The sequence below is a fragment of the Cynocephalus volans genome, chromosome 6 (assembly GCF_027409185.1).
Source record: "Cynocephalus volans isolate mCynVol1 chromosome 6, mCynVol1.pri, whole genome shotgun sequence".
In the NCBI taxonomy this organism is placed as follows: domain Eukaryota; kingdom Metazoa; phylum Chordata; class Mammalia; order Dermoptera; family Cynocephalidae; genus Cynocephalus; species Cynocephalus volans.
In genome coordinates, this window is record NC_084465.1 from 3,886,065 (window position 1) to 3,905,548 (window position 19,484).

At 40.7% G+C, this 19,484-nt stretch overlaps 1 protein-coding gene across 5 annotated transcripts in view; it reads left to right on the top strand.

Moving 5' to 3' along the window:
- Nucleotides 1-19,484, top strand: part of PAXIP1 (PAX interacting protein 1) — a 59,634-nt gene that overhangs the window by 13,451 nt on the left and 26,699 nt on the right. For 3 of the 5 annotated variants that reach the window (XM_063099396.1, XM_063099395.1, XM_063099394.1), the window contains exons 5-6: nucleotides 6,586-6,699; nucleotides 12,769-13,392. In XM_063099396.1, the coding sequence (XP_062955466.1) occupies nucleotides 6,586-6,699; nucleotides 12,769-13,392 (738 nt within the window). Of the gene's footprint in view, nucleotides 1-3,734; nucleotides 3,795-6,585; nucleotides 6,700-12,768; nucleotides 13,393-19,484 lie in introns of those variants that run through there. The other 2 variants (XM_063099397.1, XM_063099398.1) reach the window with 2 other exon arrangements.

Consider the following 19,484-nt stretch of genomic DNA (forward strand, 5'->3'; position numbering starts at 1 on the left):
TGTATTGTTTTAACTCATTTTAAAATTATATGGAATAATTTGTTTAAATTAGTGGCGGTTAGACAGGAAGAAGCACAGTGCAGAATGCTCCCATCTCATCTGACCTGATGGCTATGTCCCAGGCCGCCATTGTGGGGTAATGTATTTGAGAAAATATTTAGTCCTCCATCTCTAGCGAGCGTTTTAGAAAGGGACATATCAAAGATAGTAGGTGAGATGGAAAGGAGTTGATTATAGTCTCGCTTTTTCCTTATGCCTTTGTGATAGAGGATTAGGGAACTAGATAATATTTGGTTTAACATTGTTGGGTTGTTGGCTGGACTCCACTTTTTTGTTTTTTTCTTTTCTTTTCTTTTTTTTTTAAAAGATGACCGGTAAGGGGATCTTAACCCTTGGCTTGGTGTTGTCAGCACCACGTTCTCCCAAGTGAGCAAGTGAGCTAACCAGCCATCCCTATATAGGATCCGAACCCGTGGCCTTGGTGTTATCAGCACCGCACTCTCCCGAGTGAGCCACGGGCTGGCCCTTGGACTCCACTTTTAATACAAATGATAGTGCCAATCTAAATTTGACTTCTTTGTCCAAGTAATAAGTAAGTTTATCTGTGGTTACTATGTTTTTGTTTCTGTTTCTTGTAAATTCTGGAAATTTTATAAAATATAAAATCTCTGTTTTTTTGATACATCTGTTTCATCAAGATCCTTTGAAAAGCAAATTGACTTTTTTTCCTTCTTCACAGGAATTTTTTTCATATTTGTATTTTTCAGTGTTTTTTCTTATCTGTTATAAATGTATATTTACATGATGATGATCTTTAAAGTTGGCTAAAATGAAAACCTTTTAATGCTGGGTGCTATGGTTACATGTAACTTATTGTTTTCCTTATACTTCTCTGTATGTTCCAAATTTACAATCAACACATCAGAAAAGTCTTAAAAATGAAAACATTACTAATTACTACTTATGCGTAAATACAGTGTACTTTGGCTAAAATGTGAATTTTTCATTTAATTCTATTTGCATTGGTTGATTTCTGGGTTTCAGAGACTCAGAGCCCCCTACCCAAAAAGGGTTCAAATTGACAGAGAAAGGAAGGAGAGCTGGGCTGAGTGGAGACAGGCAGGCAGTCCTGGATGCTTTTCAGAGATAAGGTCACAGTGACGTGGGGTTTAGCACACTTGACGTGGGGAACTAAATAAGAACACCAAAAGAATGTGAGTATAAGATAATTACAGGATTTTAAGTTAGGTAATTAGGTATTATTAAGTATCAGCTATGAGCTTAGCACTAGAGAATACTTTTAGTCTTAGAAAGAAAAAACTAATAGTTATGTTTGACAAAGGTTATAATGTATAGTAGATTATTACATAATACACAGAATAAATGATTCATTCCATATGATTATGCAAAATCAGGGGGCACAGGTATGAATGCATGAATTTAGAAAGGAGAGCACCAGTCTGGGCTACGAGGTGAGGAGAGTCATGATAGAGGCGGTAAGATCTGAGTGGGCAGAATTGGAGTAAAAGGGGGAAAGGAGGAGGGCATTCCGAATAGAATAGGATCACAGGAGAAGCGTGAACATACAAGAGGCTAGTTATGGAGAGACTGATATTGGGACCAAGGTTTTATCTTTGTGTGTAGAGAAGAATGGTTGGGTAGGTAGATGGACAGAGAATATGGAAAACCTCTAAACCTAGGTGTGTGAGTTCGGACTGGGTAAAATAATCGGCAGGATGCTTCTTTATTTTTCTTGTGTATTTACTTATGGATTACAAATGTTTACGTTAGAAAATTTGGAAGACACAGATAAAAGCAAACAAAATCTAAGCCCCTTGTGATCATTCTAGGTAAACTTGGTCTGGGAGCTCTGCGCAGGACGTGCAGGCAGGGTAGAGGCTGGGCTTCTGACAGGCAGAAAGCTGCAGTCTTTCAGGCTTGACATGGAGATCTGGATTCGGGTCCGCAGATACGACAGGAACCTAGCAACAGATGAGACTTGACAGGTTGTGGTGACTTGGGAATGCTGTGGCACAAAGAAAGAGAAGCCAGCATGCCCTGGGCTCCTTCCTGTGTCAGAGCCCATGGCGGTGCCTTCCCGTGAAAGTCAGGGGCCAGAGGTCATGTCGTCATTTCAGAGGAGGAGCACTAGTCAAAGGTGGGAAATGGAGGGTGCCTGATTTGTGAGGGAAGGTACTAGAGTTAGGGGTGTTGATGAGCTATCCAAATGTAGGAACTCTGAGGAATTCCCATGGAGAGAATTCCTGCAGAGTGTAGTAGAGAGAGGAGCAGATAACCAGGAATGGAGTCTTGGGTAACATGCATAGTTAAGGAGATTGGTGGTGGGGTGAGCTTGAAAGTAAGTAGAGATGATATTGGAGGAGTAGGATATTATTTTTAGAAGCCAAGAATGATTCAGGCTTAATCATTTTTTATTTTTATTGCTGGGAAGTAGCAGTATAAGATTTAGAACATAAATTTGTAGCAGATAGTTGCACATGGTTGAGTGTGTTCCCTCAGTACTGTTCTGTGACCCAGGAGTGGGAGAGAAAGGATGATAGAAAGTGATACAGGAGTACTGACTGGCTCAGTGAGCATCACACAGGCTGAGGGGACTCAGTAGACCTTGGGCTCTGGGCTGAGAAGATGCCAGTGTATTGAGGGGCAGGGAGATGGAGGTCCCATGAAGAAGACACTCGGTGAGGAAGCTGTGGTCAGAGAACATGTCTAGATTCTTAAAGGTGGAATAGTGTCATTTCATTGTGTGGTTGGGGAAGTGGCCCTCCTGGTGACAAATTCAGAGAAGTACTGCTTGCCAACTTTTAGATGAAAGGTAGAATTTTATTTAGGTGTTGAACTCGTTGAGGGAGTAGCTGGGTCTGTGGTGGACAAAAAGGTGGATTTCGCAGTGTCTTTGACACCATGTTACATCCTTAGTAAATTCATTCAGTGAGGAAGACCAGACTTTAGAATCATTATGAGCCTTGTGATCGCTCACTGTACTTATCACAGTTTGTCACTTACTATGATGGATTGAAATCCCCATTGTGTCATGGGGTAAAATAAAGAGCACTTTAAGTTCAAAAAGATTGTTCAAATAAGGATGGGGGGAGATTTTATTTGACAGTAACTTTTATGAAGAAACTCTGGACATTTTGGTTTGAGAAAAGTGCATTGGGAGCACTAATATTTTGTGGTTGCTAAAAAATGTTAATTTGGTTTTAAGATATATTAACAAGCATATGTACAGTGTGCAGCTAAGGGACTTTGGTTCAACAAATCCTTGATGAGTACTTCCTCTGTGACAGGGACAATGCAAAGGGGTACAAATTAATTAGGATGTGATTTCTCCCTCAGTAAATGTACAGTCTAGAAGGGGACAGACATGGGAACAAATGTGCTATGTTAACATGCGCAAAAATGAAAGTAGGTTCCAGGCATAGAACAAACAGGAGGGAGCGGTCGTGTGGTTAGTCTCTGCACTGATCAGAGACTCTCGGTGGGATTGGCACCTTTTCTGCACACTGGAACACCTGTGTGCACACGTGCACACACCAGGCAGGACCCCACCTTTACACAAGGACTGTTTGCTTGGTGGTTCTCAGTGACCTTCTGTCTTTTCCCCGTCAGGGTGTTGATACAAGCTGGAGCTCTTTGTTGGAGTCTTCCAGAGCTCTCCCAGGGAGAGGTAGGGAAGGGAGCTTGTGCCAGCAGAAGTTGGGAAGCACAGAGATCATCTGCCTTCTTCTGACCCGGTATTGATGCAGGCTGAGGCCTCTGTTGTAATGTGCTGGGTAGGTTTTGGGGAATAGGTCAAGAATCTAATGGAGAGCCTGGCCAGGTCATAATTTAAATCTAGAAGACTATAAATAAAAGTTCTTTCCATTCTGTATCTCAATCAACAAATATTTCTTGACTGCCTACCCATGTGCCTTGCACTGTACCTAGGTACTGTGAAAGATATCAAAGAAATTTAGGACATATTCTTATGTAAGACTTTAGTCTTTAGTGTTATAGTTCATAATCAAGACTGGGCAGGGAGAAAATCTTGTAAGCTTGAATCAAGGAGTGTCTTATTGGGGGTGGTAGGACCAGAAGGAGAAGGGTGGGTGTTCCTGATTGGTTTAAAGGAAAGCATTTATTCCTGGGGCTACAGAGGTGAAGTTCCAGGCCTCTGCTCTTAGTTGCTTAGAATATAGTGGGAGAAAAAGACAAATAAGCAGACAGTTCCAGAGTTAGAAGTATTTAGATTTCTGCACAGTTCACTGTGGGAGGACAGAGTCAGTGATACGTAAGCTGAGTCTCAGAGGAGGAAGAGTGGAGAGCGGGGAAGGTCTGGCCACGGGGAAAGCCTGGCCTGCTTGAGGACCGATACTGAAGTGTGCCTGGCATCAGGGTGCACGTGGAGCAGCACTCATGAACAGGAGGAGGTGGTCAGGAGCCAGGCAGACTGAAGAGCCTTGACACCATGGGGGAGCTTTTGGATTTTAGCCTCAAGGCATTGAAGACACATGAATGCTTTGTTAACCAGCACCATAAGATTGGTATTTCAGGAAGATGGCTTTAAAAAAAGAAAAACACTTTTCCCCAATTATAAAATTAATGCTTTTGAAAATTTGGAAAATACAGAAAAGTATAAAAATGAAAATAAAAATACCCTCGTAATTCTGTCACCACTAGGTAACTATTGTTAACATTTTGGTGTGGAAAGAGCATCCTTAATTATTAATTATGCTGAGGCAGATTCATTAAATGACCTGGTATGGATGTTCAAAGTCATTTAATCCAAATGTACATTGATGAAGAATCTGGGTCATGGAAGTTTTCCAAGTTTACATAAGCGAGTTGTTGGAGACTCCTTATTAGTCTAGTCTCCATCCCTCCCTGTCTGATGTTCTTTCCACAGCAATATACTGCACCCTGTTGAGGGCCACACCTGTGATATGGGCCAAATAGGCCATAGCACTAGATTAACTACAGTAAGTAAAATAAAAATAATACTTAGCTGGCATGGCCAAATCTTGGTAATCAAGGCATATCTAGATTATGTTTTTTAATTTCATTTTTAATAAAGATTATCTTATGATTCATTGGATTAATCTGTATTATCACATTATTAAATCTCGGCTCTCCAAGTGCTGCAGGATATAAATGCTTTTGTGAAAGCCTCCAAAAAAAATAACCTGGTCCAGTCCTCTGACATGTGACATTGACTTACTAAAAATTAAAGAGATATAAAATAATGAGTTTAAAAGTGATTTTAGAAAGCTAATGTGTTTTTGTTAGTTTTTTTTAGATAGTGTTGAATATAAAATACTTTCTAAATATATTTGTAAAATAGATGAGAGCATAGATGTAGAATGTAAGATTATTGGCAACCTGCACACTGGCAATTAAAAAGAAGTTAACATGCTACTTATCAGTACTTTTAAAAAATTAATTTGAGACAAAGTTCAGAATTCTTCAACAACCATAATCCCCAACTTAAATTTATCCAGAAAAAAAATTCCCTTGTTTAGAGGATTATCTTAGAATAAAGTGCTTATACCTTCATTTCTCTTGATTGTTTCTTTTGCCTTTTAGACTCTAAAATTTTATTTTTTAGGAATTATTTTTGACTTTCACAGTAGAAACTGCCATTAGAGAAGCAGTGGAAAAGTACAGTGTGGAGTTCAACCTGGGTTTAGACTGACCTGGGTTTTAAAAGCCAGCTTTTTCAATTGTCAGGTGTAACTTAGTTTGTTTCCTTATCTTTAAAATGGGGCTGACAAATCCTGTTTCACTGGCGTTGTAAGGATGAGGAGTGTATATGAAGCACTTGGCACAGTTCCTGGCACATAGTAGGCAGGCAATAAATGGTAGCTGTTCTTATTGTCATGGTGAAAGCCTGTTTCACAGCATAAGCCATTATATCTGGAGTCCTTACTTCATCACTATACAAGCATAAGAATTCTTTTATGCTTGCCTTATTTCTTTTTTTGTGTTAAATAATATTCATGTTTTCCCCCAAGCTTACAAACCACTGTATTTTTATCTTCCTTTTTATTTTATCCATTTCATAATTAGTGTTTATTATCTATTAGTGTTAAGGAGTTACTTAAATATGGTTTTGATGTTGCTATTGTATTTAAACATTTTTTAAAATGAAACAGATGGAAGCTTGGAATGGTGTACTAGTTTTTTCTGCCCTTTTTTTTTCAGTATCATTTTTCTCATAGATTGAAATAATCCTGCATTCAGACTTTGTATATAAAATTTTTTTATTCATTTGGTGACAAGGCAAAAAACAAGTGACTTATATCTGTAAAACTGTTATGATAGGTATTTGCTTTTATTTTTATTTATTTTATTTTGGCAGCTGGCTATAAAACTTATGATAGGAGTAAAGTTTTTATTATAATCAGCAAATAGTTTAAAAATGTCTTTTTTTTCCCATAATATTTTTAGGTTAATTTTATTTAAAATGAGAAAAGTAGATAAAGCAAAATGGTTATGTTGTCACACTGTATTCTAATAATAAAGTAAAAATATAAATATGCATAGATTGAAATGTATGGTAAAGCCTTATTTTTAACTTTCTACCAGGTGTCATCTGAAGACAGAAGTGCCCTGTGGGCTTTGGTTACGTTTTATGGGGGGGATTGCCAGCTGAACCTCAATAAGAAATGCACACATTTGGTTGTTCCAGAACCGAAGGGGGTAAGCATTTCACGTACATTCTTCTTTTATATGTCATTTAATTATTTCCGGTAATCAAATGTCTTTTTTGAGCTTCTTTTAGGTTAATTATTAGATTACATTTACAAAAGATGATTATAGTGGTTTATATTATTCATATCTAGCCTTATTTCACAAAAGATGTGAGATGATTGTGAATTATATTAGAGCCAAATACGACTTCTAAATACAAAGAAATTTGGCTCTGTTTCATAGGGAAAGTAGGAAAGTTTTTTTTAATCTCTAGAATTTTCTTTCAAATCCAGTGAAACTTGGGTTCATTTTTATTTGTGACAAAAATATATTTTTAGTTCCCTTCACAATTTTTAAAAAGTCCTTGTGTCAAGTGTGATTATGAATATGCATTTGGTGAAGTTTTTGATATATTTCCTTCTTTATAGTCTAGAATATATAAAAGCTACATTCGTCTTGATAAGGGCAGGGCTGTAATCCCTAAGCAGTGGTGTGGACATAGAGATTTTGGTTTCATAAGTGGGGTCCCTGGGTCAGCAGTATCAGCATCCCCTGGGGGCTTGTTGGAAATGCAAGTTGTGTAGCCCCTTCACACACGTACTAAATCACAACTTGGTGGGGGCTAGGGTGGGAGCCCAGCAGTATGTGATCATTCCCTCTGGGTGATTCTTATGCATTCTAAAGTTTGAGAATCACTGTTCTGTGGAAAGCAAATTTTTTTCTCCCATGAAGGATTTTTTTTTTTTATAACTTTGAAAATCAAATTTGGTATATTTATAGTACAAAAGTCTCCTGACTAGTTAATTTTTTCACATACCAATCATTGCCTTTATATTTCTTTGTTTTTGATATGAGTCAGTATTGTCATAGTATTTTGTCTGAGTGCACTGAATCACAGATGCAGAGGAAGGAAGTGTGCAGTGTATGTCACAGGCACTGAAGTGGTGTACAGAGCAGAGGGCTGGCACCAGCCTCACCCTGCCAAGAGTGTTCCCACTGTGTAAAATCTTTTAAACTATTCAGAAGTGGTCCATAAATGTGTGCTGTTCGTTGTGCCAGTTTCCTGACAATAAAATGAATTTTGAGCCGGTGAGTTTGGTTGTATCATAGCATTAGTAAGCTGCACTATCCAAGAAGAAACCTTTTCTGTGAAAATTTATGATGCGATTCTTAACATTTATTTAAGTAAAAAATGTATATTTTATATAGCAATTCAACTGACAAATAGTATGTGTATGCTTTGGTTAAATAATGAGTGTAAAGGTTATTTTTATATTAGTATTGATTTATAGCTAACAATGAATCATTTGATTTTATTTAGCAAGTTTGAAGGGGAAATGAAATCTTTATAACTTTTATAACTGAATAATACTTCCAAAGAGTCAAAATTTTAATTTGAGGCAATATATGAATAAAGTGGGTTTGTCAAAGTTGTTTTAAATTGCGATTTTACTTTTTAATACTAGAGCCTTAATTTAAAGGTTGTTTTTTCTCGCCAAAAATATTTTGCTGATAAATCCTTAGTAACTTTTTGGGTTTCATGATATAATATGTATTTTAAAGTAGTTATTGACTCTAGATTTTTATTTGGAGGAAAACCATGTCTAAGTCAATAGGGGTATGTGTGTGTATGTGTGTGTGTGTGTATATATATATATATGCTTTAATTGGACTTTATTTAGCCCAACAAAAAAGCATTTAAAATAAATAATTTTATTCGGTTACAACATGCTTGTGAATAAGACAACAAATATGCTACATGATTATTTTTAGAAAAAGCAAATACTGTAAGTATTTTCAAAGTCTGATATTAAACAAGTCTGTGCACACATGCACTATCATGTATGTAGGGATTATCTAAGTCTATAATAGAATTATAGTATTGTCTTATGCAATTTATTTACTCTTCATCTTTGATTTTATTTATAGACTTGAAAAGAAATGTCTTTTTTTGCTTTTCCAATTTTAATTTCCCAGTTCTAAAAGAAATAATTCAATATAGGGAAAAGGAAACTACTATTTTAGTGCTTACTACATTTCCTCTGCAGTGGTAAATACTGGCCAGAAGCAGATTTTGTGTTTGTCAACAATAAAAGTAGCAAGGATAGGCACCATTATGGAGCACATACTGAAAGTGCTGGTAATGCTCACACTGTGGTGTGAAGTCAGTCCTGTGGTCACTGTGAAGAAGTGAAACACAGGGAGCCACCACCCCTTGTGATAACAAGTACCCCTTTCTGCACATGCCTTACTGTTCTTAAATAATTTTTAAGAAATCATAATGCCCACATGTAAAATAAATAGAAAGCAATTGATAATAGTATATAGGATTTTTGAATGCTCAAGTACAACTATGCTAGAAGACAATGAAGTAGTAAGATATTTATATGTATGTAACATGTATATAAGCATGTATGTTTATATAAGTGTAATCATCATGAATATGACAGCTACAAAAAGACTAATGTCATGTGTCTGTTGTAATGGTGACATAAAAACCATAAGTGATACTGCCCTTACTGACATAATTTTCCAATAAAAACCAGTAAAAAAATGAGTGACCAACTTTTGAATAAGATAGAAATCATCATTCTTTGATTTTTTTCTTGGTAGCTGCTTTCGTGGAAAATGTATATACCACTAGATATTTTTTTTATATGAGTATTTGGTGGCACCTCATCGGAATATCGTTTATGGGTTAACACTTCAACTGTGCAGCTTTGTCTGAGTCATTCTAGGATTTAGCATTCCCAGCACCCCTCTTCCCCACCAGCTTTTGTGGCAAACAAAGAAACAAGGCCCTCACAAATTTCCAAAATTTGAGGGAGTGGTAACAATTCCTTTTAATATCATTGAGTTAAATAATTTCAGCCAAGACTGCAGAACTGAAGAGCAGTGGACAGACATGGGTACAAATGCTTAAGCACAACTATGCCAATTGTACCTATGTCTGTCCGCCGCCTCCACCTGAGGCAGTGTTGTCATGGTACTTCTGGATCGTGCTAGGCCAGCACCCTCCTCTAGTCAGTTCCTGAACGGGCAGTTCCTGCGTCACGTACCCTCTTCCCGGTTCTTCCCAGCGTGCCTCTGAAGGCTGAGAAGCACAGTCTGTCACATGAACTGGAGTAACTGTGTGTTCGGGCATAGTCTATTTGTAAAACCAAAGTGGTTTTAAGTTCATGTATTTTATAATTAGCCATTATGTTCTTGATTTATGATCATAACTGTGGCTTACGTAAGTAACCACAGTTTTGAAATTACATCTCTTTAAAAAGACTGAAGTTTGATCATTTCATGTTACTATATTCTTTAATCTATTCAGACATGAATTTTTAAACTTAATAATGATGAATTTAAAGTTTTCAGTTTATCAATTGTATGACTGCTAACTGTCAGTATCAAACTATTTTGTGAAAAGTGAGAGAAAACTTGAGTGATAAGGCAATTTACTTAAGTGTTTTACTTCGATTTGCATAGGAAATAGTCCAGTCATTTCTGACACATGAAATGCCATCACCCTGTACAGATTAGGAACTCAGGAGACTGCCACAGTGGATCCCAGGCCCTTCAGTGCAAAGTCCTCTTTCAGTAATCAACATATTAGGTGACTCCTCTTCATGGCAATAGTTTTAGTTTAGTATTTGTTAACAGAATTAAAATTTACTTTATTTCATATTTCATTATTTCAACAAATACCTTCCTACCTTGGAAGAATCATATATAAATCATACTACGTGTGATATGTTACTTGAGCACATTGTATATTTGTATTAAATATTTAGTTTATAAATTCTTCAGTGTATACCTGGACTTCATACTTTCCTAAAATAACTCTGAGATTATTCTGGGAGGGGTAGTTCGGAAATTGAAAATCTCTGGTCTGTTGTAGAAATTTATCATCATCTGTCTTTACTGTAGGGGGAATCTGTGTAACATTTTATGCTTAAATATTTAAGAACAACATGATTTTTAGGATAAGGAATAAAAACTTTTTTTTATCAAGGGTAAGGGGAAATTGATACACTCTTCCATAGCTGGTGGAAGTATAAATCGATATAGCCTTTTTTGGAGGGAAATGTAGTTATAAATATGAAGCCTTCAAGTCTAAATGCAAAAACCTAGGAATTTTATCATAAAATTTAACTTCAGTTTTTCACAGTAGCAAAAACGCTGGAAATAACTAAGTGGCCAGCACTAGGGGATTGACTAAATTATATAACTGTGCAGTAGAAGAGCATGCTTATGTTCAAACTGTGTGCAACTATGAAAAGGTTTCTGAGACTATTGGGGAGACGAATGCGCCTGGGTGTGAAATGAATCATATTTCATTTCACAGGGTATGATAATAGTGGTCGTTAGAAGTCATTATCAGTTAGAGATACATAAAGTCAGGGAGGAGGCAGATGAAACAAGATTTTCAAAAGGTTGCTGGTGGTCGAAGCTGGGTGACTGGCCGGGGAATTTATTATACTACCCTCTCTACTTTGGGGTGTGTTTGAAAATGCACATAAAGAAAAGTTTAAAACAGAAGTGCCAGTGTAAGAGAATCCATGTTGACATAGGAGGAGATTGTTCACAGCGCGTTAAGTGAAAAAAGCAGTGTTTGTGCACTGACGGTGTGGTCCTTCCGTTTACCCTCTTCATGCACATGTATGCTTAACAAAAATGATGATACAATTAAAGTGTTGATTGTGGCCCTCTCTTGTCAGTGTGATTTTGATTACATTCATTTTCCTGTGCTTAGCTTTTATTCATGGGTCTTTCCCAAGACTGAGTTTTACTTGTGTTTTTAAAAGGTTTAGGAAAGAACATCCTCAGCAGTAGCAGAAGGTGAAATCACTTAGCCTTGTGTAGAGCGTACTGTTTGCCAAGAGATACGTCTCCCGGCTGTATGGTGTTTTCCATTCTCAACTCCGAGAGCTACACAAAGTCCGCAGCGACTGGATGCAGTCCTCTGTCCTGCTGCTGCCTGCGACCCTGCTGAGCACGAGCCTGCCCAGCTGTGGACTGCGGGGGCCGGCGTGGGCCGCACAGCAGGCCGTGGACGTTAGGTTAGGGCCCACTTGTGCGTTTGCCAGAGAATCGCTGCTGTACTCTAGGCTTTAAGAAGCAGAGGGTTGAGAGCCTGTTATTTAACTGAGCCGTATTTACAAACTCATTTAAAAGCTACTCTTATTTGAAAGTTTGTTTGTTCCCTCTTTCCTTGGTATTCGTTCCCAGTGCCTTCCACATCCCACCTCTTCCAGGGCGAGCCTCTGCCTGTGAAGCCCTCCTGGCGTGTGCGGGCACCTCTCGGTCCTTCCGTGCCTGCCCTCCTCTCTAACTGCACGCCGCCGGCAGCCCAGCCCCGGCCACGGGTCATCTTTCCTTGGGCTTTCCCTGAGTCCTCTGCCTTCCCTCGATGTGACTCTCATCTAACCTTATGTCCTTGTCATTCAGAGCTGGTTTTATATTGTAGTCTCTGCGTATTTTTAATTTCTCATTACAACTCAATTGCGCTCCTCGTTAGGTCAGACACTACTGCATCCTTCCTGTCTACAGCCCGTGGTGTGGCCTGGCATGTAGGATGAGCTCGGCAGGCACTAGGGCATTAAAAAAGCTTTCCAGGGAAAGTCCGCCAGACCCCTGTGACTGCATGACGCATTCCTCAGTGTGCTCTACCCCATGGTCACTTTACCTAAAAAAAAACTGTCATAGAAAACTAGCTTCATTAAAACTATCAGTAGATAAAAGCTTAGATCAGATAGCAGGTATTCATTCGTTTTGAAATTTTTCATAGAATTCCTAGCTCTCGTGTTTAAAATATCACAAAAGTTCACTTAAACAAAATCTTTTAAGACTCCTACTTCAGGCATGAGACCTTCCTATAAACATTGATGTATGGTTCATTTTAACTTTTTGGCTCACGTTCTTTGTCTAAAAAGAAATTAAGCTTTTCCTGTGTGCAAAATGGTAGTGACACTTGCTGAACATTTCAACTGCACACTTCTCCTGAAGTTTTTTTTTTTTAAATGCATAATTCTAGGAAATTTGATAAAATTTACAGCTTTGTTTTGCATGTTTGTGCTTTATTCATAGGAGAAATATGAATGTGCTTTAAAGCAAGCAAGCATTAAAATTGTGACTCCTGACTGGGTCCTGGATTGCATATCTGAGAAAACAAAAAAGGACGAAGCATTTTATCATCCTCGTCTGGTTATTTACGAAGAGGAAGACGAGGAGGAGGAGGAGGGGGAACATGAGGAGCAGGAGTCTCAGAACGAGGGCAGTACGGATGGGAAGTCGAGCCCCGCCAGCTCTCAAGGAGGGTCTCCTGGTGACCAACCGCTTTCTCCCAAACCAAACCCTGAAAAATCTAAAGGGGAGTTGATGTTTGATGACTCCTCAGATTCATCACCTGAAAAGCAAGAGAGAAATTTGAACTGGACTCCAGCTGAAGTCCCGCAGTTAGCTGCGGCAAAGCGCAGACTGCCTCAGGGAAAGGAGCCTGGCTTGATTAACTTGTGTGCCAATGTCCCACCGGTACCAGGGAACATCCTGCCTCCTGATGTCCGGGGTAATTTGATGGCTTCTGGACAAAACCTCCAGAGTTCTGAAAGATCAGAGATGATAGCTACTTGGAGTCCAGCAGTGCGGACACTGAGAAATATTACTAATAATGCTGACATTCAGCAGATTAACCGACCATCAAATGTAGCACATGTAAGTCACTCTTGAAAAAACAAAAATTTAAGTATTGGATTTTTGAATTGGATTTCAGTTTGTTTCAGTATAGTTTTTTATTCTGCTTCTTCAGACCAGATAAGGTACAAGCAGTATTTGTGTGAGAACTTGTTTTATCATTGTATATATGCAGACATATGCCCATGTCATAAATTCTGTCATGAAGGAGGGGGGCGGTGTGCGTTCGGTTGAAAACCTAGCACAGCTGAGTAGGGCCAGGACACCAGTGAAGGAGTGCTGTCCCTTGAAGAAGGGGCTCCACTCTTGCTTAGTCCTAAATGAGCAATGGCAGCAAAGAGAAGAGTGAAGTTTACTAGCTGTCTTTGATTTGCTTATAGTAAATTTTATGGTAAATAAATAACATAAACTCATTCATTCATTGAAGATGCCTTGATTTCAATTGATGGTTTATGACATGGAGCTTGTTGATATAGAATGGATCTTAAAAGTTTTAAGTAGATATTTTTCAACTTAAGACAGAAAGATGATGATTGTGGTGGTTTACTGGCTACTGCTTGTATTTTTCTGGGCACAGGAGATAAAATGGTAAATAAAAAAGACAGGTCCCCTGCTGTTGGTTTTGGTGGAGAAGACAGACGGTACGCAGACAAATGTGAACAAAACGGCTTCGGATGGCTACAGGTGTTTTGAAGGAGATAGTAAGGTCCTAGGATAGCAGTTGGGAGAAGGAGGCTATTTTAGGTTAGGTGATCAGGCAGGGCCTTGTGAAGGAGATGACTTACATCAGGGTTGGGTGACAAGGAGGCTGTGGGAGGAACTGAGGGCAGAGGCTCCAGTGGAAAGCAGCCACCAGAACCCACAGGTGGGCATGAACTTGCTGTGTTCTAAGAAAAGAGAGTTAATAAGACTTGAGCTCAGTAAGATGGGTGATTTAAAAGGGCGTGGCAAGGGGTGTGGGCTGTCTTGGAAGGAGGCCATGCGGGCTGTGAGTAGGGCTGGCATGGGAGCGGGCAGGGGTTGTGTAAATACTGGATGGCAGAGGGGCTGGGGTGGAAGCAGAGAGCCATTCGGAGCTGTTGGTGGTGGAGTTTGAGGGAGAGGAGCGAAGGGCGGGACCTACTTTCTGGCTTTAGCAGTGAAGATGGTGCCATTTCAGAGACAAGGGATGTGGGAAGAGCTCAGCCTTTAAGAACGTAAGTTCCTGTTCAGATGTGATGGGTTGGAGGGTTCTGACACTTCCCAGGGAAGGGGTCTGGTGAGCAGTGGGGTGCCCGTGCTTGGCTTTCACACTAGAGGCTCGGCTAGAGACACAACGGGGTGAAATGACACAGATGGGAGCTCTGGAATGGATGAGGGTGTGTGGCAAGATGGGGCAGAGCATGAGGGGGGTCTGGGCCCAGTGCTGGGAACCCTGCGTTTGAGAGTTGGGTGGGTTATCCCGTCTTACAGCAAGGCCGGGCCGCTGGTCACTTTGTCTGGCACTTGCATATTTTGTTTTCTGAATAGCAGCTCGAAGCCCCAGAGAGTGACTCTGTAGAATATAGGGACAATCTGAAGCAGGATCCAGCATTCCACACATCTACTTTTAGCAGGACGACTTGAGGGTTATGAAGTGGGGAAATTTGAAGATGGCCTGAATGTGAAGTTGTATTAAGAATTATTGTTCATTCTATTGGGTATGATAATGGTGGTTTAAGAAGTCTTTATTGGTTAGAGATGATTTAAAAAATCTCCCTTCCTCCCTCCTTCCTTCCATCTCTCCCTCCCAGCAACCCTCATCAGATTAGGCAGTGAATCATTGACAGTACGTGGTTCTTGAGAAGGGAAGAGGATGGCATCAGAGTGAGCACACGTGCACCAGATACTAGAAGGAGGAAAGGACAAATGGTGTAGGCCGGGTGGGCAGAGAGAGAGGTCATCAGGGATTGGAGGGGAACCGAAGATTCTGAAGTGGTTCATGCAGAGACTGAGAAGACAGTATTGCTGGACATGGTTGGGATCCACACAGCTCAGGATGGTTACAAGAGAGAATAGAATGGATTCTAACCTAGAGAAGGGACGGCAGAGGCAGCCAGTCCGGTGGAGACGGAGAACAGTCTCAGTGGTAATGGGATGCTGGCAGCCCGAAAGGAAAGCAGGTTTGGTTCACAGTTGGTATATTTGAATCAGCAGTTGTGGGGGCATGGCAGCTTGGGTGGTGAAAGACACAATCCAGTAACTGACAGGCCACATTCTGCCCAGACACATTTAGTTTTGCCAAAATAATTTCTTAAAATTTATTTGCCATAATTATGAGATGCTTCGTACAAATTGGATTTCTGGCTTATCTTGGGAAGTGGATGGCCTGATAAAACGCTTAGCTGCCATTTCTGGAGTCCTGAATGGTGGCAGTTCTCTGGGCTGAAAGCAGCTGCCCCTTTAGTGACGTCTCTCATGTGTGCTTCGTTCCCACTACTTTATATTTTATTAACTGTCCTGTCACACTTTATGTGACCTGCCTGGGTGCTGGAGGTAATTGATTGTGGGTTTGCACCTGACCACAGGTCTGGAGGGTGACGAGGATGAGTGGTAGGGGGAATAGGGGGGGATCGAGGAGAAGGCCACTGAGATGAGGTGGCCGAAGAGCTGCAAGGCCAGAGCTTGCCTGGACAGGTGTCCCTGTCAGCACTGACATCACCTGCGTTAGGGGCAGAAGATGGAATGTAGAGAAGGAGCCATTCCCTACACTGTCGGCGCTCGGGGTGGAGGTGAGGGTGCTGTCTCAAGTGTGTCAGCATCTAGGACAGGGAGTGGGTGATAGGGCTACATAGTGAAGTCTCAGGAGAACAGAGGCTTTGAGGGGAGAGCAGGGAGTCCTGGTTAGAAGGTGATGCCAGAGAGCCGGAGGGCTCTGTGCTAGATGGACGGAGAGCAGAGCACAGGAAGCACAATGGGCTGCAGGCAGAGGGGTTCTGAGGTTGCTGATCCAAGCCATGAGGAGAGTGGTGACGCCCTGAGCTGGGGAGGTTAGAGGGTGAGCCAGCTGGGGCGAGAGGACCTGGGCCGGCCACTTCTATCCCATGGGATCGGTGTGAGAATTCACAAAGTATGTGTAAAGCCTGTGACAGCTCAAGAAATGGTACTTTCTTTCATTAAATTATGGATGTAAGTCATCCATATAAAGTAGAAGTGTTCTCTGCTCTTCATTTATTTGCAGTGTAGGAAACAGTGTTGACAAGTCTTCCCACTATATTCTATATTTTTCAGATTTTATGAATGTTGGTTTAAATCCAAAGTTCCCTAAGTTTGTATTTGGATAAAATAATCTTGTTTGAAAAAGAAATAAGTGACTAGACTAGGGAGTGTGGGTGCATCTCTGCTTTTGAAATTGTCCTTAGGAGATGAACTTGCTGTGCTCCGCAGGTGGGAAACTGGGAAGGCTCCGTCCAGTGAGTGAATGGCTGTGATCACTGGTGAGAGCAGTGCCCAGAGATTTCCTGAGAGTTTTTCAGTGATGTGAGAGAGAACATAAGGACATTTTACTGCTAGATGGGAAGAAGATGAATTTTTGAAATGTTAGAAATATGAGACAGATTTAGTTTAACATTAGATCATGGTGGGGGGAAGACATAACTAACCGTCAAAATCCTGTTTAAGTTGCGACTTTATAGTGGTGAGGAGCCATGTAGAATGTATCATAATGCTTTATATATTGTGGCGTGCGGTAACTCTGTACTCATGTAATTTAAATAGGATTATGCCAGTTGTGATGGAAAAATTCAAACCTGACATTCATTCAGAATTGTTCTTTGCAGTATGGCTCAATTATGTGATTGAGCAATTAAGATTGTTACTTTTTCTTACATTCATCAGGACTAACGTGTTTCAGCCAGAAGCAGATCAGAGGATTGGAAAATTGATCCGATGAGTGTGGCGGGTGTTCTAAGAGGCGTATGGCTGGCCTGCCTTCCAGGTGTCCTCCCCAGCCAGGCCTGCACTGCCCCTCCACAGCTGGCCTTCCAGGTGCACAGCTCTCCAGGCCAGAGGCCATCTTCATGCCCAGCTGGGGCTCCCATCCTGAATCTCCATCTGTTGTTCTTCCTTCACGGGCTAGGTCGGCATTGGATGGGGACCCTTCTTTAACCTTTTTTTTTTTTTTTTTAAAGATGACTGGTAAGGGGATCTTAACCCTTGACTTGGTGTTGTCAGCACCACGCTCAGCCAGTGAGCTAACCGGCCATCCCTATATAGGATCCGAACCCATAGCCTTGGTGTTATCAGCACTGCACTCTCCCGAGTGAGCCACGGGCCAGCCCCTAACCTTTTTTTTCTAAAGCCCACAACAGAAACATTGCTGAGTTGCCTCCTCTAGGGTTGTGATCACCCATGTAGACGGCAAACCCAGCTGAGTCCCTTTGTCCACTCTGCCAGAAATATAGTGCTGAGAGGAACAGCCTCTGCTCCAGGGGTCCTCTGTGTCCCCGTCCCGACTTCTGTCCCCTTGTTTGTGTAGGTGCTTCCAGAGCTCTTCTTTGCTCTGGATTGGTGGCGGCTGAGAGGAGAGCAGACGTGGCACTGGTTCAGTTTTGCTCATTGTGGCAGACAGGCACTCATTTCCTTATTGTCCATCACGTTTCCATGGGCTGTTTACTTCTGAGGGTGAGAAAATAACACGTACAGAATTTTAAAATTCAAATGATGCCGAAGGATGTGGAGTGAAAAGTGGAAGTCCCTCTCACCTCTCGCTCCCGTTTACCCTCTCAAGGCAGCCACTGTCACTTGCAGCTTCCTGTACAGAGCCCGTGGCTCATCTGCCTATAGGAAAGCAGGGGTCTCCCCCCTATACCTGCGTTTCTATGGGAATGTCAGCACACCAAATGCTCTTCAGCAACTTGGGGTGGTATGTGGTGGGGTTAATTTTTCCCTCCACTTTACTTGGTATTTTTTAATACTTTTAAGTATAGAGAAGAAACATTTATCTCTTTATTAAATTTGTTTGAAAAACATTTCTGTTTAGAGCTCAACTGAGGTGCTTCTGAAATATTGAATCTTTTTTATAGAGATGTCGTATTTACAAGACAGATGTGCGCAGGCTCTTGAGTTTGACTTACTTCAATTGTAAATTCAGTTATTTCATCTCTAAATCCAAAGCCTGTTGTTACCTTTGCAGATTGTATTATTTTTGTGTTTTGGAGTCTATTTAAGTGAAAGATATTTGTTAAAATCATATCTGAGATTTTGGTATAGTTCTAGTGTATGTTAAAATTGAATTGCTAGAGTTTCATTGAAATGATAAGTATGCTTTTAATAGGGTTAAGTTGTATTGATTGGGTTTTAGTAAAATCTGTTTGTATGGTTTCCATGATCATAAGAAGTTGGTTTCAAGTATTTATTTGAGCATGTGAACAAAAGTAATTGTGTAATATGTTTCTTTTATTTTATCCAGTGCTGTGTAGGACATAAAAATACTCTGCTTGGTAGGCATCTCCCAGTCACTGTTTCCTCTCCTCCCATTCCCTCAACATGCACAGAACTCTCAGCTTATTCCCTGTCATTGTGAAGTAGAATGAACTAGAAGGAAAATAGTCTGGCTTGAATGATTTTCTCTAGCTTGAAACATTTTTGTCCCATCTAAAGTGCCCAAAGTCATTTTTGAGGAAGGGTAATTTCCCAGCTCTAATGATGGTTGGAGGAATGTTTATCATTTAAACACACCTGCTGTTGGTGTCTTGTCTGGCCCTCTGATGCAGCATACGAATACACAGAGCAGGCTGATGATGGTGCAGGAGAGGTAGGTGGCCGCGCCGGGGTTAGCTGCTTTCTGGCTGCTCCTGCTGATACTGCTCGGGTTCCACTGCTTTCTTCTGGAAGGCAACTCACCAGGGACCTTCGTGGGACTCTGAGCCATAAAGTAGGAGGGAATGGAAGATGGCAGCTGTGCAGAGAAGGTTGAGATGTGACTGAGTCTGACTACAGCTGCCTTTCTACCTGTCATTCTGCAGAGCGTCCTTTGGTCAAGAGGAGGTTTGTGGAGCCAATGGGAGCGAGATCTGCACACTGCACATCGCTGCGGAGCTCCAAGGCTCAGACTCCCAGGGCCAAGAAGTGAATAGGACAGAGCACTTTTGGGG